The 26,689-nt window shown below is 36.5% G+C and overlaps 2 protein-coding genes across 3 annotated transcripts; one reads left to right on the top strand and one right to left on the bottom strand.

The window, feature by feature from the left end:
• Nucleotides 1-13,554: 13,554 nt before the first annotated feature.
• otud6b (OTU deubiquitinase 6B) lies at nt 13,555-18,570 on the bottom strand. The gene is made up of 8 exons (XM_087786021.1): nt 18,433-18,570; nt 18,024-18,169; nt 17,223-17,315; nt 16,940-17,140; nt 15,752-15,866; nt 15,538-15,599; nt 15,358-15,464; nt 13,555-15,246 (listed from the first exon to the last, which is right to left on the bottom strand). Exons 1-8 carry the CDS (start codon nt 18,497-18,499, stop codon nt 15,162-15,164), a joined length of 876 nt encoding a protein of 291 aa, XP_087642147.1. The 5' UTR covers nt 18,500-18,570; the 3' UTR covers nt 13,555-15,161.
• Nucleotides 18,571-18,987: 417 nt separating this feature from the next.
• Nucleotides 18,988-26,438, top strand: LOC148084932 (ras-related protein Rab-5A-like). Of its 2 annotated transcripts, none has more exons than XM_087787916.1 (6): nt 18,988-19,147; nt 23,419-23,632; nt 23,969-24,120; nt 24,184-24,306; nt 24,575-24,668; nt 24,762-26,438. In XM_087787916.1, exons 2-6 carry the CDS (start codon nt 23,467-23,469, stop codon nt 24,875-24,877), a joined length of 651 nt encoding a protein of 216 aa, XP_087644042.1. In that variant the 5' UTR covers nt 18,988-19,147; nt 23,419-23,466; the 3' UTR covers nt 24,878-26,438. The 2 variants fall into 2 exon arrangements, with proteins under 2 accessions (XP_087644042.1, XP_087644043.1); XM_087787917.1 differs by lacking the exon at nt 18,988-19,147 and adding an exon at nt 21,823-21,903.
• The last annotated feature ends 251 nt before the right edge of the window (nt 26,439-26,689 follow it).

The following is a 26,689-nucleotide window of genomic DNA, read 5'->3' as shown; positions in this document are numbered from 1 at the left end:
CGGTCATCCTATGAACACTGTCATCAGTGAACAGAGAAGCAGATGGAGTGTACAAATGCTCCTCCCCAACACTCAGGAAGTCATTCATTCCTCGTGCTATTAGATTGTATTATTCTGAGTTTTGGGGCAGTGGAGGCGTGAAAAGAAGATGTTATTTTATGTATCCTTTTCTTTGTGTTATTTTTGTTTGAACTATGTTCTTTACACTTAGATTGTGTCATTTGTCATTTTGTTCTTATTATTTAACTTCTTTTCCCAACAATTTCCCTTAATGAGATCTCCAGACATCTCTCATCTCTGTCTGTCTGTCTAACACAAGTTACAAATATTTACGAATCTCCATCTGAATTCAATAATGCAATCTTAAATTAGGCCAAGTACTCTTGAAACTACATGCTTTTAAAATTAATTTACGGGCATTGCTATTGTTATAATTCCCACAGACAAAAGAAACCGATCAAATCCATGCTTTTGGGTCTAACCAACATTTTTGGTACGGTGAAGATCCAGTCTGTCCTCAGCGTGCTGCCCCACAAGTCTTGAATAAATCATGGTTTATTGCAACGCCATTCTTACCCGAGTAAGTCAAACCTAGGGCTAAATCCAGGTGCTGAAGTATTGTGCTACACCAATTCCTCAGAAGGCTTACTGGTGGGTAAGCAACCTCATTTGTCCAAGAGGGTGAAAGAAGGCTGAACTAGCTGCCTCAGACTGATGACCATCAGTGCAGCCTGAGACTAACTGCAGAAGGACTTCATTCTGAAGCTCAACACCCCACCTGAAATGAAAGCAACTAACCTCCAAAATACCTTGGTGAAGTAAACAAAATGAGTACAAAAAATCCTGTACATACTTTTTCTCTGCAAAGTTCAGCTAAGGTTGAAATGAGCATGGAAATGATAAACAACACAAACACGTTTGGATGTACATGCATGCATATCATTGTATTCACTAAAATGTTAGTAAAATTGTTTCTTCTATGACAATATCACAGGCAAAACTCTCCTTGGTTGAAAATGACTGCATGATAGTCTTGTATTATATCTTCTTTGCTGGTCATTTTTAAAACTTCAGTATGAATTATTATATAATAAATTAAGTTATAAGAGGAGGCCTTTCTTTAAATGAGGCATAATTGGCTGATGCAACAGAGAGAGTTTAGAACAAATAAGCTTGTGTGCTTCCCTAAAAAAACCTGAAGGTACTCACATTTTTTAGTGAGAGTCAGTTTTCCTCTTGTGAATGGGGCATCTAATCTGCCTGATGATTCACGCTTGCATTCTTTTGACAAACTACTGTAAAATAACCATGAAATGACAACATCACTTAAGAGTCCCTTAATTGATGAATGTAATGTAAGGCACAGACTCCATCATTGTTAGCGTACTTCTGCTACGGGATCTTAATAAAAAAAATTACTTTTGAGTCATACATTTACAATAACTGGTAAGAATAAAAGGCACATATTTGTTCCACGTTTCTCTAATATAGAATTAGAACAAACTAAGTCGTATTTGATAGAGATAAAAAAAGCCTAAAAGGAAATTTCATTTGATTCTTAGTTTTTAATCTGGTAGGTTTTTAGAAATAAGTAGGTATTGGGGTTTGAAAGGAAATGTTTAACAATGTTAATTTGTTGTCATTTGTCAAATAATTTGTCAACATCTTTTGCCAAACAGAGGCATCAACAGAGCTATGCGACTCAGTTACTTATTACCGACATTGCCTTATTATATCAGCAAAACTTTCACAACAACATTTGTAAGTAAGTAAGTAAGTAATTTTTATTTGTATAGCGCTTTTCTAGACCAGGGTCACAAAGCGCTCAAACAATCAAAACAATATTAAATAAAGTATATATTTTAAAGATAATGATAAAACTGATAACACCACAGGAGTTCCAGAAAATCAAGGAAAAGCCTGAACAAATAGAAACGTCTTGTTTCTTAAAGGAGTCAGTAGACTCCATCAAGCGCAAAGAGAGAGGAAGATTGTTCCAAAGCTTAGGAGCAACAGCTTGAAAAGATTTCTCTCCTCTGGTCCTGAACCGTGTGCGAGGAACCATAAGTAGATTCTGATCCACAGACCTCAGAGCCCGAGCTGTGTGTAAGGCTGGATCAGATCAGTGATGTAAGGAGGAGCCTGACCATGAATAGCTCTGAAAGTAAGAACCAGAATTTAAAAGTTGATCCTGAAAGAAACTGGAAGCCAGTGAAGAGTTTTAAGGATCGGAGAAATGTGAGTTCTTCTACTTGAGCGGGTTAGAATTCTCGCTGCAGAGTTCTGAATCAACTGCAGGCGAGACAGCTCCTTCTTGTTAAGACATGAAAACAAACTGTTACAATAGTCCAGGCGAGAAGAAACAAACGCATGGATTACAAGCTCCAGATCATGTTCCGACAACATTTTACTAAATTTAGAGATTTTTCTAGTTGTCACCTAGTTTTGTTAACATACAGGATGTACTTAAAGCTAGCATACATGTCTGTTGTTTAAAAGCAGGGAAGGTTATAAGAGAAGTCCATTTTTTATACCACCTGTGCAGGCCATAGACTTTACACTAAACATTATATAGAATTTAATACAGCTTACTTTTTATGTAATCCAAAATCAGAAAAAGAAAAGCTTGGAGGGTTTTTAAATGCTGTAAAGTAAGACAGCTGGGATTCAAATGTTTTCGTCAATGAAACAGATAACTCAATAAAACAGCTTCATGTTTCTTATCCTCCTCGACCATCCTTTCATTATCTTCCCTAAAACACTTGAGAGTTGATAAAGGGATGAGCGAGTCTGGTGCCACATTCTTCCAAATAAAGTTCATTGTGACCAGGACTCTTTCTTCCACCCTCTCGTCTCCTTGTCCCTTCACTGTTTCTTCTCTCACTCTCTTATCAGGCCGGGCAGAAGCCGACAGTGACTTGAATTAAATGTTGGATTGAAGAAGGTGGCGAGCTGCTCAGAGCCGATAACAATACAAATGGATTTTCTCAAACAGAGGAAAACAGCTGTCTCCATTATTTCAATGATTCACCTTTTCCCGTTCCATTAATTGGCTTTTTGATCACAGGCAGAGGTGCACACTTGCTGATAAGAAATAGGTTATTAGTAAAGTAGCCTAGAGGGGCCAGAGGCGATGGGTCGTTGCTGGGCTGCAAGAGATGAGATAAAGGCGTGGTAATGCCTGTGTGAAAAAGTGCCAGTGAATGATAGCACATTGCAGTTTGGACCGCTGGCACCTCTAAGCGAACATGGCTTACTGGCGAGAAGGAAGACACAGCTGCAGCAAGTGGGCTAAAGTAGGACTTGATATCAGGGATAAAAGTGACTGAGTTGAAGACATCTCTCTTTCACACAATATAACATGAGTCATATGGGCTCGAATAGGTTACAAATTAATTCAAAAAAATGTATCTTAAAGAACTTGTTGGTGAAATATTGTTAAATCTACAAAAGTGCTAATTTCTATTCATGGTTTGATGGTATTCCATTTTAATAAAGACACAGTTTTGTCTTAAAATGAAAGATGGTCACGGTGGCATCATTATACTAAACAACATTTAAAATATATGAGACAGATGATAAGTAAGTAAGTAAGCAAGCTTCATTTTTAGAGCGCCTTTCAGAGACAAGGGTCACTATGTGCTTGAACAATAAGATTTGTATCATTTTGTAAATATAATATTGTATACCTTATAAATGTAATCATTTTTGTGTCACCCATCATGAAGGTGTTTTTTTATACCTTAAATAAAATGGTCAAAACCAACTCAGACTATTGTCATACTTCTGACTCGGTCTTCTACTTGTTACATTATCTCATTGGTTTTATGTGGTCAGATTAATGTCTGAATACATTTTTGTTTCCCCTCCAGAACAGCACCTGTTGTTCGTTCGAATTGTCAAATGAGGCATTGACTATTACAAGAACAACAATCCAACATCTATTAAGGAGAGATTGAGCCATCAATTAAGCCATTAGGAGCAAGAGAAGACAAATTCAGAGATTAGTTTTTAGTGGCTTACTGTGTTAACAGCACATAAACTCTACCTTTTCCAAGTTCAATCATAATAGTAAGTAAATTAGAATACAATATTTTGTAACAGGATGCAGCATACATATGTGATCCCATTTTCATATTCACTCAGTTTTGTTTTCTGCAATGATTGGTTTCATTTTAAAACAGTCATCATTCAAATAACTTTTTATCATGTCTGAGTTTCATGTGGCCACCAAACTGCTTTATAACAGTGAGTCAGGGACAGAGATTTGATATGAAGTACTATGAACCTTTTGTAAGGTACCAGACAAGAAACTGACATAACAAGATCCTCTCTCATTTTGTGAACATATGCGCATCCCTAAATGACAGCGACGCAACATAGGTTCCACAACATGACAGTTACACTGTTGGGACACCGGGAGAAGCCAGAATAAATATTTTAAAACTTGCATATTTCTCTCTTTAAAAGCTTTAGCAACAAAAAGTAAAAACTCTGCTCTTTAAAAAGTTGTTTGGCTTAAGAAAACTCACATTTGGTCACAAGTGAGTTGTCAAGGAAGAGACAATGTTGTCCATTTTATCTGCTATGAATCGTGAAAGGAATTCTAATGATCCAGTAGCGCTTTACTACCAGAATCGTCAAGCATAAACATATTGGTTAAAATCAAAATGTCAAGTTAAATAAGTTGATTGGTTCAATTCAGTTTATTGGCAATTCTTTTATTTTTTACGAAATAATTTACACTCGCCGTGTGGTCCAGGGGCAAAAGGCTAAATGAAGATAATTTCCTGCTTTTATGTCCCTATCAGAAAGGTAATGTAAGGGGGATGTAGATTGTGTTGAAGTTTGAAAAAGGTTTGATACTCTGTAATGTATTCCGAGCATTACGGCATTCATGTGCTTGTTGCTTGCCTGTTTCCCAGTCGTAAACAAGGCCTGGAGAAGCAGAAGAGAGCAGTCATTTCTAAGGATAAATTGATGGTCAACTGTTCTATGATCAAGAATTGACCCCATGTTTATTTTGAATTACCAGAACAACAGCTGAAGTTTAAAAACATGACACAAATAATACTGATACTTCAAATACTACCCCCAATTTTGTGTTTATTTGTTGTGTAGAGTTTAGTGTTCACCTTAACACCCCACTCCTCTTCTTTTCATCATACGATGTTTCACCTTTCACCCACTAACACACTTAAACATCCGCACACACATCTGACAGAGAACAACTTAGATTTACTGTTTGATGAATATGATTAGGTCTACTACCTGTAATGTGTGTGTGCTTGGAAATCAGGCAAAAGTCATACAAAAAGATCAACTAACTAAACTAAATCCAGACTCACGGAAACTAACCTGCAGTCATGCATTTGGCAAGTAACTCCAGACAAAGTGGGATAGCAATCGTAATGAATAATACAATTAAATTCACATTTGAAACTTCAATCGCAGAGCCAGCTAGATATGCCATAATCAATATTTCTCTGGAAAATAAACAAAATATGACCATAGTAAGTGACCAAGATCTCTTCCACACTTTATTCTCAAATCTAAATATTCATCCAGCGCTGATCTGATTATAGGAGGTGACTTTAACGCTGTGCTTGATCCAGGACAGAACCAGTTCAGTTACGAATACCAGACCTTTGCTCATCATCGGCAGCTATAAAACAGTACATGGAGGAGTTTGAACTGGCTGATAGCTGGGGACAGAGAAATCAGCATGAGAGAGGATTTTTCCTCCCATCCCGCTCAAGCAGACCTGGCAGTGTCAAAGCACTGGAGGTTATCACTGACACCATCTCAGGTTTGTAACAAAGGGATGCCATTGCTTCGCCTCTTTGTAAAAAAAAAAAAAAACTGTGCTGAGATAGAGAAAGTTTACAAGTTTTTAATAAAAAATCACTAAATTAAAATGAGCTATTTAGGGTAATCTTTTTGCTTACATGTTCATATTTTCTCTTGCATCCAACATTTTCAGGAAAAACATGATAACAAATGTAATTTCCTTTATTTCTGAATCTGAATCTATTATTTCTGTACTCTTACAATGACATTACATTTTAAATCAATGAACTAGTCATTTATGATGGCAAGTGATCGTCAGCAAGTTATCTTGTAAAAGCTTTGTTTTTCCAAATGTAGGCTCACAGTGTTTTATTTTGAAACGGACACTTGCATTTTCCAAACAAGAAAGACACAAGGAAGCAACTTTCCTGAAGGACACTGTACAGGGTACGTCTTTGGCAGGCTGCTAGGGTGAGGGTCTGCTCATCCAGACGGTACTGCACATCGCCGACAGATGTTCAACCAGCCATGCCTGCAGTGCTGCAGGCAGTGTGTGTTCTAGAAAAAGCCGGAGACCAGATGCTCCTACCTGGTGTCCCACCCGCTGCACAGCCATGCTCCAGTGGCCATCGTGTGACCTTAGGAAATACCGTCAATCAGAATGATGGTCATCTACTGTGATGCTTGAAACAGTCATGGCCTTTTGAATCAAGCTGATCATTTATGGAATACGTATGAGACTTTTACATCTAAAGTTGCCAAAGAGTTAAAATGAATCAGTCATCATTTGATGATGATGATGATGACGATAATGATGATGAGTCCATAACTAGTACAAGCAGAGAAGACAGGAAAACTGTTAACCTCAGTGGCAATTGTGATCTTGACTGTGTGGCTCAGTGAGTGGATGATTCATATTTCTGAACATCCAGCTCGTTCCATCACCCACCAGCAGAGGAACACAATGAATCTCCCAGTCTATGCACCACTGCTGTTAGCTCATTTTACTTTTCTTTTCAGGAAAAAGATCAGAAATATTCTACCCAATGAGGTTTATTGAAGCGGTCAATGCAGACAAAGACAGATGCCCACTAAGGGTTACGATAGAGAAGGCTGATACACTCCGTATTGATACATGTTTAATATTTTTTCACATTCCTAAATAAAACAAGTCTCTATTTCCAACATTGTGTCACCATTAAAACTCACTCTATTGACCATGAACTGTTTGGTTGAGCTTTTTAGATATAAGGCTTCAATTAGTTCCTGATATCAAGATGAGAGTTTCTGACCCTAAATATTGTTTGGAGTAATTTTGTATTCATGTGTTCATGCAGACGCCCATCCACTGTGTAATGATCAAGCAGAGAATCACACTGCCTCCTAGTGTTCAGAATGATAAACATCAGTTCCACCACCTGTCCCAAATGAGTGCCTGACAGGGGATTCTTTTATCCGTTTCTCTGCATTTTTATAGAAACATTGGTTTCAATCAGCTTTATTTTTTAGTTTTTCAACAAAGGTGCTAAAGTTCTGATTGTTTTTGGTTGGTCTGATAACACAAACAAACATGTCCTTAACATACTGTATATCTTTATCATATTTCTGACAGGGAATCTTGTTTCTTGACCAAGAGGCCAAGAGTTGTCTTGCTCACTCACTCAAGCTTTTTTAAAGTGAGATTTGCTCCAGAGAATGAAAGTATGACATCAAACATTCAATACTGTTGTAAAGGAAAAACGAATGATCTTGATTGTCAACCGGAGTGAATGTGTTATCATCTCCAGGCTTTCTAAGGAAGGCAGGCCATGGGAGACAGACACTTCCACCGAGGGCGATAGTGTCTCCCAGTAATTATATTAGAGCCAGCCAACGGTTCATTAGCATAAGTGAGGCATGTCGGGAATTTATGAGCTTTTTTTCCAGATGTCTCCTGTCAGAGCACCAGTCTCACCCGTATGGTGTCTCCTCAAAGATGCAGCCCCTTCATTTGCATACACGTCAGTCAAGGGAGCATGTTTACTCTTGACAAAAGGGTTCTTTAATATCTTTTAATTACAACATCTGAGACTGGAATGAAAACAATTCATGAGAAGGGAAATCGATTTTGATAGTGTGTCGACTTTTTGTTTGTTTTCCTTAGACGTTGCTGTGGGGACGTGTAGATAACTGATTGATAAACACCAGACAAGTCCTCCGGCCACCGAGCTGCTGCAGCTCCATCGCTTCAGGACCAAACATCTGCTATGTGCACACGGGCAAATTACCATCAGCCTCTCAACCATAAAGATTTAGAAAAAAAAAGCATGACCCACTTACAGACCAGGCAAACACCTGAATAATACCATGACATTACACTTGGGAGCTGTCTTGTGATATTGCTGATGCTCAAGCATTGTGTTGAACATAACAACGCAGCTGCAAAGGCCTTCAAGACCCTTGACTGACAGAGAATATGGAAACTTATTCAGTCAGAAATTTTCAAACGGTTTTTAATTCCTTGCTATTACAAGTTGTCTAGCTTGGAAACATAATTGATTATGAAAAACTTGAGATAATAACACGCCCATGTATGTATTCAATATCAAATTATATTATTTTATATTTTCTTTTTTTTTTTTTACATTACATTACAACTGGCTTAAATTGCATTTTTTTTTCTCATACCTTCTGTTTGAAAAGCGCCAATCATTAAATCATGTTTTTCAACCTTAAGTCATATATGGCCAATATTACTAAACAAGCACTATAACGCACTACAACAGTCAAAGCGTATACACAAAAATGTTATGGAAGCCAAGGGTTTATATGAAATCATACTATATTCAATTTCAGAAAGTTTTTATTTTAATATTTGAAAGTAACTTAAACATTTGTATTTATTGATCATTTTAAATAGAGTACTCCCCAGTCTGTAACAATCAGTAAGTGGCACCTTAAACCCCCCAGGACACCGATATAGAACTCTAAGATGCTGACGAGCTAATAGCAACCCCGAACAGAAGGCCCAGGTCAAATAAAGCTACGTATTGGCTTGAATTTTTATTTATAAATGTGTTTTATAAGTGTTTTTCATTCTTTCTGTTTCATTCTGTCCTGTCTTGCCAAATAAAAAGTGCTTTGGAAAGGGTTTTCCCCATGGGGGACAATAAAGTCTAAGCCAAAATAATTTATTCTTAATAATGTAGAGGAATATACTGTACTTGGGTAATAAAACAGAATTTCCGTGTAGTGATATTTAATTTTTTATTTGTTACATTGTCGTATAGAATCCGTGTGTATACACATTTAATTAAAAATGTATCGACAATATAAAGTAAAAATGTGAACTAAAGTAGAAAACATTAAATAATATCTTCTCTCTCGCATGACTCACATTTTGTTGGTACATAGAAATTAGTGCATGTTGATTTTTTGGTTTATGTTCCAGGTTAAGTCCTGGAAACGTTTTTTTTATGATGTGTGTGCCGTCTTTCAAAGATAAATAGTAGGCTATATTGAATAAGGGAACTTATTTTCAGAATACGTCGGGTTCACGGGATCGAGTGTCACCATAATGACCTCACGAGAAATGTCTATTTTTGTTAGCATCCTGCTATATTTTTGACCTTTCTTGTTCATTGTTACTGGCTTTTCTCTTTAAGTGCACTTTCGCCCACACCACTTGGAAATGGACTGAAACTAAATGTCACAATTATGCCTTGTAGCTTGCCGCTTCAATTATTCATCAATTAAGGACTAAGCTGATTTTTTTTCTTTTCTCTGAGCTGATTTTTCATTCAGTTTGCAAGAGACGTATAGCTCCCCTGCTGTTAACCAGTCCAAAGTCATTAGTTTCTGGGTTTGCAATTAAACCTGATGCATTATGCATGAGGCTCCGACTCAGTAGACACATGCAGCAGCGTCTGCAGCGGTGAGAGAATAAGCTTGCAGGCTCTAGAGGTGTGGCGGAAATTAATTTGCTAGAAATTAAGTTCTCTTTCTTTTTAATCTCTGTGCATGAACAGATGCCTCCACTGGAGATGGAGGAGGAGATAGGCTTGCTGAAGGATGTGGAGCAGACTCCCAAGATGTTTGTGTGTTGCATCACTCTCTGAGTAAAGCAACAATGACATATAATGAAACAAAAAAAAGGTGAATTTGGAGAAAACACAAATTTCATTTTGTAACAATATAGTTCTTAACTTGATTTAATTAATATTTTAACAATATAATGTAGTTTATCACAGCAGTTCAGAGAAGAAATTAAGAAATACATACATATTATATTAAGACAAACTGTACAGATATTTAAAAATAATTATAAAAACAATAGTAAAATAATAATGATAATACAATAAAAATCATCATGTGAAGATAGTAACAAATACTGTATATCAACAATAAACAGTAGTACACATGCACACACTGCAGAAGTACAAGAGTGTGGGAAGGGGGTTATAAACTCTTATTAAATATATTTCTTAAATGACCCCACCTGCATTGGGCAGAAAATGGGGGGACCTCACCTTCCTGCAGCGCACATGAATAAGTCTGGTACTGAAGAGGGGGACAGGTGCATCATCATCACAGTCCTCCTGTCTCCAACCTCCTGAGTCCAGAGAGCAGCCCTGGACAGAGATTGGCCTCTTCACCAGGTCCTCCATCCTCTATCTGCCTCCGGCAATGGTTCACTCAGACCAGCAGACAATCCCACAGAAGATTGCTGATGTAACAACAGACTCATAGGGTGTTTCATGCAACCAGAATGACCTCAACCTTCTCAACAGGAACAGTCTGCTTTGTCCCTTCTCAAAGAGAGCCTCTATTGCCAGTCCTTTGATCAGGTGAACAGCCATCAACTAATATTTTGCCATCAGTTTCCATACACTGGATGTTCAGTGGGGAAATCCAAGACCATCTTGTTTTACCTGCATTAATCTGAAGGTGGTTTTGTTGACACCAGTCCACAAAGTCCTGCATCAGCTCCCTGAACTAGCTTTTAGCCATCTCCGTTAATAATTGTATACTCCAATTATCTTAATATCATTTTTATTATATTGGAACAATCTTGAAAATGTTCTGTTAAGTTATGCACTGTTCCCTAACAATGTGTGTGGAGTGACAAGCGGTGTGGGTTGTGTCCATAAACAACAACCTGTTAACGTGAGTTTAATTTAATATGTACTGTATAAAATCGCATTTTAATTTGTTTAATGGTCTCTCTTGTTTTTTCATACCCCATGACTATTAGACTGTATATATGAAACATAATTATCTCAAGTAAGTTAAAACACACATTGTGATTCCATCAGGGACGGGCGGTCAGGGGAGGCAGTGCCTCACCTCTAAATGCGCAATCCATAACAAACTGCAATTGACGGGCCCCGGCTGCCGTATCTCTGAATGTCGCCAATATAATGCACACATGCACGTTTATTTGGCTTGATTTTCCAGTCTGGCTAATGCCAATAAAGTTTCATGTTTGTAAGTGTCTTATTTAGTTTTGCTGATCGAACATCTCCAGGCGGAGAGACTTTTAAAACTAAAGGAAATAAGGTGGACTTTTACAACAAAGTAACGGAGGTTTGTGTGGCGAAGGATAGGCGCATCGACTTTATTTACAGGTAAAGGTAAGACAAGAAACGTTTTTAATTTAAATCATATAAAAAACATAAGACTACGAAAAATACGATAGAATATTTAAAAAATACAATCTGGCCTTAAATTAAATATTCTGTTTTCTCACGCTTATATTGACCCATTTACAACTCAATATTTATATTTTCATTATAATAAACTGTAGTCCTTTTGCGTAAATCTAGCCAATCACAGAACGCATTATTAACAATCAGAAGCAACATAAGAATGTCTGTCTTTTATTTCTAGTTAACTCTGACAATAACGTGTGAATGGTTCATCGTAACTTAACATTTGAATACAAATACAGCGCTGATATCATCAGCTAACACTCGCTCGGCCGTCTTCACTCCTGAGCCTAAATAAATGTGCAGAGTTCCCGCTAAACTTTACTTTAATTCCCCTCAGAAGGAGGAAATAAACTCTCAACTTCAGAGCATTGAATGAGCTGCTTCTTCCTTGTAATCCTTTATTATCACAGTCCTACTCTGTACTGTTTAAAATCCACGTTAGCTAATCCTTTTTTAATTTTATTTATCAGTTTATTCATTGTTTCTATATCTATTGATTTTTAAACGAATTTAGATTCATATTTTCAGCTAACTGAAAGGTCTCAGATCATTAAATATGGCAGTTTAAAGATTTTGAATATAGAATTTTAAATAAATCGATAATTGAAACAGAATCTTGTCAATGTCAAAGGTAACCGGTTTATGATGCTATTAATCAATATGTATCCACAATCGATGACTGCAAAAGATCTGGAGGATGTTGACCACAAAATATCACATTAATTCAATATATACTTTTTGAGAACATATTCTTTTTTAAACCATTTCAGACATATGATATTGTCAAAGATGGCTAATGAATGATATGACTTGCATGACGGTGAGGACACCAGTCTAATAAAATCATTTAAATCATATTTTAATAATTTCCGCCAAGACCGTGTGTGTGAGTGTGTGTGCGTTCGTGTGCGTGTTAGAGAAGAATGCTGATGAGCTTTGCAATAACCAGTAACCAATTGAATAAGTTATCCTTTTATGCTTTGGAACTGTGCAGGCTTTTCCCTGATTTTCTGAGACACCTGTGTTTGTCTTATGTGTCTTGGCCTTTTAAAGTATATGTTTTAACTGTGTATTGTATTTGATTGTTAAAGCGCTTTGTGACCCTGGTCTAGTAAGGTGCTTTACAAATAACTATTACCTACTTGCTTACTTTTGGGTTTATATACTTGTAAAACTGAAACTAAATGAGTCAGTGCCTCACCAACCATGAACCTCACTGCATTTCATAGTATTACATAGTTATTAGTGTTGTTAGTGTAAACATAAGATTGTGGAGCATGCAGTTTATATGTATTGGTTCAGTACAGGTTTTTGTACACAACACTTTTCTAAGTGTTTTGTGTGTCGCTGGTAAGGAGTATATAATGGGCCAAGACTGCCACCTATTGACAATTAAGTCAAACACACAAGACTTTGCCATACGTTTCTGCACAAACAGATGCTCACCTAAAAACTATTTCTCAGCAAGTTGTATCCTAAAACACATTGTGTTTCAGAGGGGATGAGCAGGCGTATGGAGACTACAAAGAAGGGAGTTAGTGAGCGGCGTTAGTCAACACTGATAGATCAGCCAGATAACAGAGCAACAGAACCATTACTCTGGAGCAGAGAGCAAGAGTTTTTGTTTATGCACTTGACACATTTATTTTCAAAGGGCTCATGTTCATGGTTCTACAATTGTCATTGAAACTTTTTTTTAATACAAAAATGTCCGAAATAAATGTTTTACTATTTAAAGCTACTTAACCTCTGCACATTAATTTATGGTCATATTGACTAGATCAGCCATACATGGTAAAATAAAAGTTGGTAGAGCCTTCCTCAAGTGTTGAAAACTACCAATTGCACACTTAAGCCACCCATTTGGTTTTGCATTTGAGTTGAGGATAAAACAGATTTAGGCATCACATCTTCAAATTGGACAGTGTGAGTGAGAGATTAAAAGGATTCAATTTTGCTAAAAAAAAAAAAAAAAAAAAAAAAAAAAAGGTAAATTAGGAGGATTAAAAACCCTTACTTAAAGTTTCTTCAAATGTTACACGAAGAGAATTGCTGTACCAGTCAGTGGGAAAAAGGTAGGCAAGTAAGTAAATAAGTAAATTAATGGTTATTTCTAGACCAGGGTCCCATGTAGCATAATCTTTAAAACTTTGTTTCCAGAATTGTAAGGTGATGCAAGTAGATTTACAGTTCAATGACCTTGACTTAATGAATATATCACAAAAACTTTTTTAATGGAATATTTTCATGTTCAGGTTGAGCTTCAAGCCTTTATATTTGTCGTTAAAAAAAAAAAACATTTTGCTGTTGTGATAGTTTCAACAAGGAGGATGTGAGCTCAAATCTGGGCTTATGGTAACCACCTGCATATTTGGGTCAAGATGTCTGTGTTGTCTCCTTCAAACAAATATAATCAGAAGAAAAACAGAAGAAACGCATCCATTCACTCAGGTGGCCCTTGTGTAATTTAATTCCCAAACAGACTTTTTCAAAAAGTCTTCAGGTGGCCTAAAACAGCTGGAGCCTCTTTCAATTCATTATTTTCCTAATTCAGCTCAGTGAGTGAGCAGAACACACAAAGGAGAATAATAAAATTGTGCACCTGCTCGGTGTGTAACATTTCAATTGTTTGCGGCAACGTGATTTTCAACCAAACGCTGTTGAATCCATCTGATTAGACTCTTATACATACCAGACCAACAAGCTGATATTACGCAAATCTGCCTCTTAATATTTAACTAGTCTGTGTGATTGGCTCAATTGATCATGTTCCGATGTTCCAAGTGTTCCGATGCAATTAAAATAATTGTCATGTTAAAATCTATTCTATGTTGGTTTTAATCCGGATCCCTTGGTTTTTATACAAAAAACATTTATGTTGCTTTGCTGTATAGAAAGGTTTGTCTAAGCACTTAGCAAGAGTGGAGTTTTAGTCAACTTTTTGCGTTACCTTTTTATAACAAACTTTTAACCTTGTGCTTTCTGTACACTCACAAGTGTAACTTAAAGAAGGGCAATGGCATTGCCTACTTCTTTCATTTCTTTTAATTTATGCAGTAAACTGTAGTTCATTTTGTTCTATGAAGAGAACACTTGTTCTTGCTTCAGATTCTCACATAAAACACCATTTTATACACTGTCAACTACGATCAGTTCAATTCATTTCAAGCCTTCCATCATTGTTTACTAGAGGGCTAGTTTGATCTAGAATAACCACAATTCATAATAATATTTAATTTAGAAGGCATAAGATGTTTTGCACAAGTAGTGAAAATGAAACTTACATGTTTGTTAAAAGTCAAAGGATGATTTTTTGATAAAGGCTTAAGTATCGTGTACATCAGAGGTCACCATCTTTGCTACCAGCTTGTACTACTTCACAAGCTACTACTATACAACTTTAATAGTTCATGTGGGCTACCTGGTGTGAGTAGGTCCAACATAGGTGACTTCTAGTGTATTGTAGATGCTGGCAGTACAACATATAGTTTAAATTCATTTACATGATCTCCTTTGTAATGATACTGGACGACACTCCTTTTGTTCATGATCTTGTCATTTTGTTCAAGCGACCACAGAATCTTGTCCTGCCATGTCTGGAATTTGTATCTAATTAATTCAAGAGTTCGATAACATTTCTGTTGATGAATAAGAAAAGGTTGACAAGCACAAAGCTGCCGGTCAGCTTTTCTCTTGACAGGCGGACTCCTTTAATGGCTCCACAGAGTTGTAGTGCTCTCCAAGACCAAAGGCATGATGCATGTATCTGCAATGACACACGTGTTTAGTTTTAGCTTATATCATATCACATCACATCACTTGATCACTAGATTTCTCTTTCAAATATAGAAAAAATGTAAGAAATAAATGTTCCTACACAAGGACAATGGGGTCGTTGTCATATTCTTCTCCTATTTTGATATTGGAGGAATCTGCCTGTATCACCTCAATAGGTGATTGAAGAACATGTGTCAAAGCCCTCAGCTGTAAAAGAAATAAACGCATTAGACCCATATGTGACAACATCATATGTGACATTAACATGAAAGGAATTTACTTCCAGCTGGCCGCCCCAAGCGACTGTAAACTCCACATCATTGCAGTATTTCTCAAACTCATCTGGTGAGGCATAAACAAAGAAACCGTTAATTTCATTTAATAAGCATTTTGCAAACAAATACTTAACTATTTTTTTCTGCCTTATGCTGAGCATGCACAATCAGGCTCATTTCTAGTTTGCAACACTTACATGATCTGTAATGAGCAGTTACCTGTAGTGAACATGTCACCAGTGTTTGGATTGATTAGAAATGGCAGGAAGGCATCAGCATGACTCCTTATGTGTTTGGCAGTGTGGCACCTCAGCTCTGTCACCCGCATCTGTGACTGGAATTTTAAAAAAAAACAACTTTCTCACACAATTTTTGAATCTGAGCTTTGTCAGAAAAAAACAGGGGTTCTCCTGGCCCTTGATGTTAGTCTAGCTGAATTGAGTATGATTAATTGGCTTTAAAAATGTGGAAAGGCATGTGTCTACAGTATACAAGAGCTTGAAGATCACAATGCATATCCAAAAAACAAAGTCACATAGATAGTTATCTGTAAAAACAAATAACGTATTTTTAAAAAAGCTTTTTTAGGAGTGAGAGGGAATTTCCAACAGAGCTAATGACACTTTGTACCAACATGAAACATGTATATTACCAAAAAGCTTTCACCCCAGCGGAATGTGTCCGGGGTACAAGTGACGACGACACCGATTGGCTGAACAGTGTCACATGCAGCTTATTAAACTAACAAGTAATCAATACATTTTTCAACAGTTTTCGTTTTATAATCAGAACATATATCTATTAGGCAATGTCCATCACTCATTTTAATGTTTATATTGCATTGTACGGTTAAAAGTGTACTATATTAGTCAAACATGTTTCAGCAAACCAGCGGCGCTGAAACTTCTGGACCAGACACATTCCGCTGGTGTGAAAGTCATGTATGTTGTCAGACCAAGAAGTGACAGACGGACAAATGCTTCTAAAATGATCCAGTTAACAAAGATGGTTAACATACATGTTTTATGTGCAGTACAAAGTGTGCTTCAATCGCTCAGTGTGAAATCTGTTCACTCATTTTAAAGACGTTTGCGTTTCAAATCTTCAATTCCAATATTTTCCAATTGATAGCCTTTCAACAAGACGCGAGTGAATTTGACACCTGAAAATAGCTTTCCATCAACATTCAAAATCTAACCCGATTTATCAAAAAGGTCTGCACTGTTGTGTTGTTTTTCCTTGAAAGCTTACTAGTGGAAAAATAACTTTAACTTTAATACTTAAAACTTTAATAACTAACTAACTGTATTTAATGACTGGAATATACTGAAGAGTGAAAAATACTGAATACTTTCTTGAAGCAGATATACACTTTCACACTGATGGGTTCACAATTCCAAAACATACCTTTGAACGCTGTGCAAGTTGATCTTCGATGGCTCGGTACATACAATGGCCATCTGGTGGGATTTCCTTCATCTGGAGCTGAAGTTGGGACAGCTTTTGGGCCAACTTTAAACCTTCCTGGTGCCTAACACCCTGAAGGTTCAGCACCTCTGCCTCTGCTATTCTGAGTTCTCGCTCCTGCTCCTGAGCAGCCTTTTTGTCCTTAAAAAGACAAAGTAATAAGAAATGTGTTTGGTACCATTGTAAAAGCATCCGCCCAGTTTGAAGAAAAAAGATCACCCACTCTTCTCTTCTGAGCCTTGGTCACACGGGGCTGTTGGACGTCCGCTGGTTCCTCGCTCTCAACATTTAATGTTGCTACTCCATTTACCACCTCCTGCAAAAAAAAAAAAGGACTGCTTAAAGTAACTGAGCATTTCATTAAATATTAGTGTAGGAGAGTATAAATATAATTTGACAAAAATAAACATCAATATCATCCAGTGTCTTATTTCTGAAACCGATTATATGTAACTTGTATAATTTCATTCATGAAAATGGACATATTACATTGTATCTCACTAACTTCAAAGGGCAACTAATGTTTGATTTAAGTGTCTCTTAAATTGATTTTGGACCTCTCAATGTCTGTTTGAACAAAACTTCCTTTTAATTGAAATATTTAAATTGGAAAATGTGCTAAAGCCCCACCTACTGAATTTGCTTGGTTTTTCTTGGGCTAAAATTGTGTTTACCAAAACCACACTCACTCTGCTGTGATTGGTCAAACTCAAGGTTTGTCACACAGCGACATCAAGACCATCATAACGGGGCTCCATCCTCGTAACTTCTCGTTCCCTGAGATTTACTTAATAAAGCAATAACTTCAAAACAGTGCATCTTCATGATGAGGGACTTACTGAATCTTTCTGAGGAAGACTTCAACATTTAAAACATGTGAGTACGTCAGGAGAGTTGGGTTTTGTCATTTCTGACCCACTGTGTACATTTGATACCATCTCCAGCTAGAAGAAGATGGGGAAACCCTCTCTTTTCTGGAGCGATATATTTATATATGGTTAAAGGGTGAGATGAAGTGGTTCACCTGTATGCCTGTAGAATGGAGCTGCTGGAGCTCCTCCTCATGTTTTGTATTCAGGTCACCCTCTAGCTTGGAAATCTCCTCTGTCAACTGCTTTCTCCTTTTTTTGTCATTCTTGGGGAAAGCATTTTTCATGCTCTGGATTTTAGCTATGAAAAGAGAAAACAAATTAAAGTTCACCTTGGTCGTGACATTAATAAAACAACTAATATACATTTAATTACATTTCGTTGTTTAATCCCACAGAGAGCAGAGTACCATCAAAAGCTACGTACACCTAACACATGTGTTAACAAGTTGAGATAGTTATTATCAGTAAAAGGAAGTGATACAAGTATATGTATAGTAACACGAGATAGTTGATATGGTCTATATACAACATTTTTTATAAGAACTTCAATACATTAAATACCTTGCAAGTCCTTTTTTTCTTTGCGGTGCTGCTTCAGTAGAAGCTGCTCTGGTGTTTCTTCGTCCATATTTGAACGAAGAGTATGTCTGGCTAACTTGATCGAATCCCAGCACGTATTGACCAAAATAGCAGATTCAATGCCGGTGTCAAAACGGAAGTGAAGAACTTCTTCGTGTCCATGTCTGTCGAGCGCCATCTGTCGATCAGTGTCTATCGCTACAGCCATAATGGAGAAACCATTTTTTCAACCAAATTAAACAAGACAAGAAAAAATGTAGTTTTACATTTTATATTTGCATATAGAAGTATGTGGGATGGCTGAAAAACTACGACACATATTTTTGTAGTACTGAACAAGATTATTATAATGTGTTTTCATTATAGTCCATTGTTTATTGCAATTGGCGTGTAATAATAATAATAATAATAACAATAATAATAATTGAAAGATATGTAAGAATAATATAATAATAATAATAAGTATTATTATTTGTAGCAGTAGCATGCGGAATATAAGCATGAACTGAGCGTCAGCTGGTGTCGTGTGACGTGGCGTGTCCAGGAAGAGATGTTTTTGTTTTGGTTCCAGGGGGAAGTTGCGAGGAGAAAGAAAGGAGGCGACAGGACGGGATTGTCGGGACAATTGTACTTCTTTCACGACACTGGTGCCTATTGACAGTCCAGCCGTGCTAGAGCACCGTCGCCGGGCACCGAGGTAACGTAGTGGCGTGAAGTTTCTGTTAGCTCAGTGGCTAATGTTAGTATCAAGTTAGCTGTTTAGCTAACTGTCCTCAGCGAGCCCCGCTGGTGTTTTCATGTCTCTGGTCTCCTGAAGAGAGCTAGACTCGGGTTCTAGACCTGCACTCTTATCACAAGGACTGGATGATCGATGCTATTGCTGCGTTCCGTTTGATGACTTCATCTTAATGTTCTCCATTGCTTGTGCAGAGGCGAATAGTTTGACAGAATATATTTAGTAAATTATTTCACGTTACGACAACTAATAATGGACCTGGTCACTTGGCAAGAATGTCACGTGACTTCTGACCTGTCCAAGAAAAAGCTGGAAATCCAGTGTTAAGGTGAGTGTTGATGGAGTCGGACTTGTATGGGCGTTCCGTACTATTTCAGAATCGGCAGCAGATACTTTTATTATTGTAAACACAACATAGATCACTGGTAAGGCATATTTCCGCCAAATGGATAGCAGAATTCAAAATACGTTTTTAGATTTATAATACAGCACTGTAATTTGTACATATACTTTTACCATTTTTATTTGTTGACTACATTTAAAAAAGTCAATTTAGTTGACATGTGTTAAACTCAAGGGCATGGGACCAAATCCAACCAATTTGTATTATATTTTATACTGCACAATAGGGGCACATTGGCAAGAATCTGGCAATAAAAGGAAAACAACGCATGATAAAGCGATATATTGCGATACTGTAGGGAAATGGATATATATGTAGTGCTACCCAAGTACAGGACTCTGGTGTTGCAGAATTTACAGACAGCATGACTCAAAGTCGTAACTGCCTTCATTTGTTTGAAAACTGAAATAAGTCCAAATATCTACCTTAAAAGCTGTATCATCTCATGCTCAGTCATTACCAGGATTTGCAGGACTTCATTGTTTCTTCAGCTGCGGAGGATGTAATGAATTCTGCCAAATGGCGATAAAGTTTAATTGCAACACAAAAAAAAAAAAAAGGCTATTTCGATTTGAACGGTAAATGAAAAAATTGAATTATTGAACTGTAAACCATTAGAGATAGGTGCCGAAGAATGACCGATTTGATGCCTAGTTCTTTTTTTTATTTTGTTTATTTTGTGTGTTTTATTTCTCATTTCATTCTTTAATCTCTACCATAAATAGTAAGTGAGAAATAGTTATTGTAAAGCGCCTTTCTAGACCAGGGTCACAAAGCGCTTCAGCAACCAAAAGCAATACACAAAATGCCTACAGATTTAAAAACTTCTAATGACCAAGACAATATAGAGACAAAAACAAGAGTCCCGGAAGATTAGGAAAAAAGTCTGCACAAATAAAACTCCATCAAACAATAAGACATGGAGTCTTATGAACGCTGAGGTAGAGGAAGATCGTACAATACTATACTATACTATACTATACTATACTATGTTGTGTTTACAACACTGGCATTAAAATTATCTGATTCTGATTCTGGACTATGGTAAACAATAAAATATGATTCGTAGCTAAAAAAAATTTTTTTTTTTAAATGCCGATCAATCCCTGTATCAATACTTTCCTTCTACACATATACATTTGACGAAACCTGGGCAGAAGTTTTTGCATATAATTCAATCGTGAAAAGAATACCTTGAGGCGATCTGCAGAAAGTCATGGGTTTTGCAGAATTTATAAGAAGGTAGGATGAATTGTGTCTGTTAATCTGATTCAACTATGCATTTTCTAAACCTGTCAAATCAATTTAATTTATATGTTTAAACGTATTGTTCAAAATGATTTTAAGATGTTATAAATGCATTGTTTGCTCCCTCAGTGACAAATGGTGTTACTGCAATGTTGTGGCTCCTCTGTTGTGCACTTGCCACATAATGCATATGCATTTGTTTACTAAACAAGGAAAGGGATGTTGTTGGCTCTGTTGCCCTGAAATGTTGCTTAGAGCATTGTTACATTACATCATGAATATTTAAAATAAAAAATTTAATTACAAAACAATAAAAAAACAGTAAAATATTTATTTATGTATGTTTGGTCGTGCTGCTTTAAGAAAATCTAGAAAACTACAAATGTGTTGCAGACTTGTGCTTAGCCAGTAACTTTATAATGCATTGCATTATGTGTGGTATTTATTGTCTATATCTGCCACTTTTTTCCAGAACAATAGGATAAAGCTGCTTATGTTGTGTCTTATTGCTTCACAGTGTTTTGAGTCTGTTTCTATTGTGTATGTAGATGGTTTCATTTTAAATAGCTTCAAGCACAGTTTTAAGTAAAGGATCTGGTTGATAACTTTTCAAGTGTCTTATCTAGCCAAAAAGCAAACTTATGTTTAATCCTGCATTATCTTCTCTATCTGTTGTCAGTTGTCCTTGTCCACACATTATTATATTTGGGACGGAAGTCTAATCTGATTGTCAGTCTTTCTTTATGAATCTGGCCTCATCCTGATTCTGTATGGCTTTATTAGATTATGGTTACTAGTGCCTTTATTGTCTTTGTTTATTTCACTTGACTTTCAAATATCTTCCTGCGTGCCGTCCCAGTTAAAGTTAAAGTATATATATGTATGTATGTGTATATATACAACTAATGCCATACTTTTCAGTGGCGTTTAAAACATTTTCAATGTCTGTAATTCAGGCAACCTTTCCTGAAATAATAATAATAATATAATAATAATAATAATCTCTATTTATATAGCGCCTTTCTACAACATTTACTTTAGTGGGCAGGCTTACATCTACCACAGGGTGAGTTTCATCGCAGTACTTTGGCAATGAAATACGTTTCTGGCACCCCCTACTGTAACAACGGTCTATTTGCAAATTATTGGAAAAACTTGGTAATATCTAAATACGCCCCAACAATACACGTTTGCATTTGACTTCAACATTCTCTCCTGACTTCAACCAAGATGTGAATCAATGGAAACAAACACTATATCCCACTGCCATAAAACTCCCATGCTCTCTCAGTGCCTCTACCAGTCAAAGTTGTTTTGAAGAGACATATTAAATTATGTTTAGGAAACCACATAGACTTTGGACTTAAGACTTTAGACTTTAGACTTTCTTTAAAATACGAAAAATAAATATTTAATGTAAAAGTCTTATCTAGTTCTTAACTGAAGATGTTTAATGTTTTTCTTAATTTAAGACTCTGGTATTAAACGTGTCTAGTGTGGTGTATTTGCAATTGGCTAAAATCATGATCCTTGACAATACTCAATTACATGATAACCTCACCACTGTCAGTGAGATAAAACAGAAATATTCAATTGAAAACCCTCATTTGGGGTTTCACGGATTTGTGTCAATACAAACAATTATACTTCTTTGTCTGTTGCTATTTCCTTTAGGTTTTCACAGCAGGAAGGAATCATCTTATTGCCATCCCATTCTCTAGAGATGAAACCGACTCTGTTTTGACTAAAGTTTACCAGTGGGACTTGTGAGGGAATGAAGCTGTTCATTAGTCTGCTTGTTAAACGCTGGATTCGCTAAAGCATCTCCCCAGAAGAAGAGTGAAAAAGAGTGCATGTGCAGAGGTTTTGTGGACTCTTGTGGTGGCTCCTCTTCTGCATCTGCAGCTCTAAATGTGCATCAGGGGGGGTGAAGCTCCTGATAACCCTTTTTTTTGCCTTGTGGAGAGTCTTGTGCTGCCATGCCACAAACAAATCAAACAAAAATCCTTTATTCCGTTTGTAGTAGCCACTCTGAACAATAGAAAATTAACACTGAGACACTAAACTGCTTTTTACCCCCCACACCTCCTCTTTTTTAGCATGATTGCAAAACATTTTTGTCGAGCCTGTCAAAAGACAATGTTCTGTCACTCATGACGGACAAGTTTATCCATCAATCTATCTATCCAAATATGTGTGTGTATATATATGTATATATATATTTATATATATATATATATACTATTATATTATAAGTGGGCCAAAATACAGCAAATAAAATCATCAATTCAGAAACAAACATGCAAAAGTTCGGCCCTTTTCTGGACCAGTTTGACACCCCTGTCCTAAATGAAATAATGCATACTGTGCATAGATGCATGCAACTCAATTGTTATTTCCTTGAAAAAGAGGAAAAATTGAATTTAAGTTTATCCTAAGAAGAATATTTGTTTGAAGCAATCAGGTGATTGTTCAATGAAAGTAAAAAAAAAAAATTATTATATTCCTTTCAAACATGGGATTTCTGTGAGCTGTTCAAAAATGTTTTATTAAATCATCACCTTTCACTACTGTCTTGCAGAACCCACCCTATTGTGTCGTCACATACACAGTCGGAACCAACTAGGTCATGGCCAATCGGACAGCAGCTTCCAGACCAAGTGGACCCAGTGCAGGGAACAAGATCTGTCAGTTCAAGCTGGTGTTGTTGGGAGAATCTGCTGTGGGGAAGTCCAGTTTAGTGCTTCGCTTTGTAAAGGGACAGTTTCATGAATTCCAGGAGAGCACAATCGGAGGCAAGTTCAAAATGTAGATGGTTTCATCTTTTTTTTTTATAAACTGAAATTGTGCTACTTTCTATTTTAAATACATTTGAGTTGTTTTATGCTGTTACTCTAGAGTTTGACTTTCTACTTGCACTGTAGCTCATACTACTTACATCATAATGTTGCATCAGAGATTTAATCTCTTTTTTGCAACACTTCCATCATATCCATATGGACTGCAGATATTTCATCTTTATGATCACATTTAAAGAGTGACAGTGATGTGAGGCTCTATAAAATACTTTTTGTTTTGAAGAAACGCAAGACTGATTCTGTTTTCATATTTCTTTCACCCTGTTCTTCCAGCTGCCTTCCTAACTCAGACAATATCAGTTGATGACAGGACGGTAAAGTTTGAAATCTGGGACACTGCTGGTCAGGAACGTTACCACAGTTTGGCCCCAATGTACTACAGAGGGGCCCAAGCTGCTATTGTTGTGTATGACATCACAAACGAGGTTTGTATGTGAACCTTAAAGTGTAAATACTTCAATTATTGATTTCTTGTAATACTTTCCCAGGAGTCATTTGCACGGGCACAGAACTGGGTGAAAGAGCTTCAAAGACAAGCAAGCCCTAATATAATCATTGCTTTATCTGGAAACAAAGCTGATCTTGCCAACAAAAGAAATGTGGATGCACAGGTGAGACGAAAAAGCTACTCCTCGTTACCTCTTTGCACGTCATGTGATTACACTTGATTACACAAAGATTTTACATTTTTAATGGACACCATTATTAAAAGGTCGACCTCAACTATGAAGGATATGCTAGGTGTGGTTAATATTGAGATAAAAGTGTTTAAGGGGATTATTTTCTGTGAGCTATAGACAAAATTAAGTGACTGCTGAGGAGTTTGTCTGCATTAAAAATCATTGCAGCTGACTCGGATGTTGCCTTTGTCATTAAAAGGATGCCCAGTCCTATGCAGATGACAACAGCTTGCTTTTCATGGAAACCTCAGCAAAGACATCGATGAACGTCAACGATCTATTTATGGCTATAGGTAAGTTTCCCTGTCGTTTCAGCCAAAATTTCGGGGTGGCCCGGAAACACAAGAACCAAAGTCCTCTTATTGATTTGTTTCCTTTTTCCACAGCGGAAAAGTTGCCGACAAATGACCCGCAATCCGGAGGAGTGAACAGTGGAAGAGGCAGAGGGGTTGACTTGACGGAAGCAGCCCAGCCGGCAAAAGCTCCATGCTGTAATATCTAGCATGAAGGACAACTGAGCACTACACCTGTAGAGCAGTTTCATGTAGATGTCCTCTCAAATTCCACTGTTGTTATTGATATGGAAGTCCTGTCTGTTAATTATCTTATCTTAACAGAGATAAGATGGCCTTTGCCTCTCTTTCTTCTACCTTTGTGCTGCTACTCAGTGAGGCATCTTTTTTTTCATTTTTCACTTATTTAACACATATTTCACTATTTTGTCTGAGGACATGGTCAGTTTTCTCTTTTGGACATTTAAAGATAACCTTCAGATGTTGTTTTCTGTCAGTTTCAGTGAATTTTATTTTTTTCTATGAAATTATTGTGGATACACATGAGTTTAGATCTTGATCATGTATATATGTGCTAGCTTATGGGTGACTTGCAATATGTCTATTTGCTATATAATCACTAAAATGATAAATTGACCTAACATGGAAGTGCTTTACAGATCCCTGACCAACGATTGCTCCATCTACTGTTTCTAATGCGGCTTCTGTCATTTAATGGTTAGATATACTCTAGCCATTACACCTACACCCTTATACTCATTTGATTACAGGTAATATTTTGAACACTGATCTCTAATTCCTCTGAAACACTACCATGACTATTTCCTGCTGGTATTTGTGTATTTATTGAAATGCATCAGCTGTAATGTGGCTATTCTCACTATGCATTATTGCAGAAAATTGTGCACTTGTTGCACACAATGTTGAATTAACACCTTAGAGAATTCTTCTTCGCTTTCTGGAGACCAAATATAATCGTCATCCTTACGTAATGTAAAAGTAAATAAAGTTTAAAGGGCAGACGACCATTATATCTCTCTTACATATTGAGTGCCTAATTTTACTTCTTACCATCTTGTATCCTGAAAAACATTGACAGTTTCGTATCCTTACTTACGTGTTTTTTGGGCAATTTAAGTATGCACAAATGATTGCTATATTCATTCAAGATTATGATATTGATGCTGTCATATATATATATATATATATATATAAGATTTTTGTCTTGTTTCCGCTGTCCGCCTATGCAGGGCCTGTCATCATCATCATTAATGTCATATAAGTCACATACCTAGTTTGAAATTATTCATTTATTTTCACACATTAACACATTAAGTAAACACATTATTAGAAGCTCACACACTGCTCCCCAGGTGAATGCTTTATCGTTGTATTCATGCCGCACACTTGTGATGCTTGTTTATATACATTTATATTACCATAAATATGGTGTTGCTGTCGAATCTTTATGTATTCAACAGCCAGGTTATTATCTTATAGTTTCATGTACAAATGCAGGGAAACGTTGAAAAAAAATCTTATCTGAACCTGTTACTTGATCTGACTAGAATAGAGAACTACCTACTTGAGATATATTCAATGTCTTGCCCAGCCTTAATAGTGTTATGACAAAGGCATGCATATATTTGGTTATATTGTAATATCAACCATGAAAGTTTCTTCATTAAATGATTATTTTATTGTGGCATCCACAGGTAATGCTTTGCCTTGTAAGTATAGATAAAGTTTCAGTAAACTATTGAAATCCAATCTAATTTCCATTGTTTGTTCTCTTAAAACGGGTCAATAGTACTGATGTTTAAAGTGTAGTTATGTTGAACATTTTCAGGGCTACTGAGATAATTGTTTGTTTGTTGTGTCAAATTGCTTGGTTAAACAATAGTCTGGAATATCCAGTCGGCAAAAGAGAAAATGTGTGCAATAATATAAAGTCAATTGCATTGTTTAGACTTTTGTGAAAGAGCAAAAAGCACATAATGTATCTTATTTGGAAAAGGTGG

This window comes from Callionymus lyra, chromosome 3 (genome assembly GCF_982586985.1).
Source record: "Callionymus lyra chromosome 3, fCalLyr1.hap1.1, whole genome shotgun sequence".
Classification (NCBI taxonomy): Eukaryota; Metazoa; Chordata; class Actinopteri; order Syngnathiformes; family Callionymidae; genus Callionymus; species Callionymus lyra.
Note: the sequence above shows the minus strand (reverse complement) of the source record. Positions and strands in the feature narration are given on the sequence as shown.

What these genes read in the sequence shown, in the direction of transcription:
- otud6b (XM_087786021.1), bottom strand. Translation starts at nt 18,499, where the DNA reads ATGGACGAAGAAACACCAGAGCAGCTTCTACTGAAGCAGCACCGCAAA. An exon ending in CCAAGGCTCAGAAGAGAAGA is followed by an intron (nt 17,141 to 17,222) that starts GTGGGTGATCTT and finishes TGTCTTTTTAAG; the next exon opens with GACAAAAAGGCTGCTCAGGA. An exon ending in CTTGGGGCGGCCAGCTGGAA is followed by an intron (nt 15,465 to 15,537) that starts GTAAATTCCTTT and finishes TTTCTTTTACAG; the next exon opens with CTGAGGGCTTTGACACATGT.
- LOC148084932 (XM_087787916.1), top strand. Translation starts at nt 23,467, where the DNA reads ATGGCCAATCGGACAGCAGCTTCCAGACCAAGTGGACCCAGTGCAGGG. An exon ending in CCAGGAGAGCACAATCGGAG is followed by an intron (nt 23,633 to 23,968) that starts GCAAGTTCAAAA and finishes CTGTTCTTCCAG; the next exon opens with CTGCCTTCCTAACTCAGACA. An exon ending in AAAGAAATGTGGATGCACAG is followed by an intron (nt 24,307 to 24,574) that starts GTGAGACGAAAA and finishes TGTCATTAAAAG; the next exon opens with GATGCCCAGTCCTATGCAGA.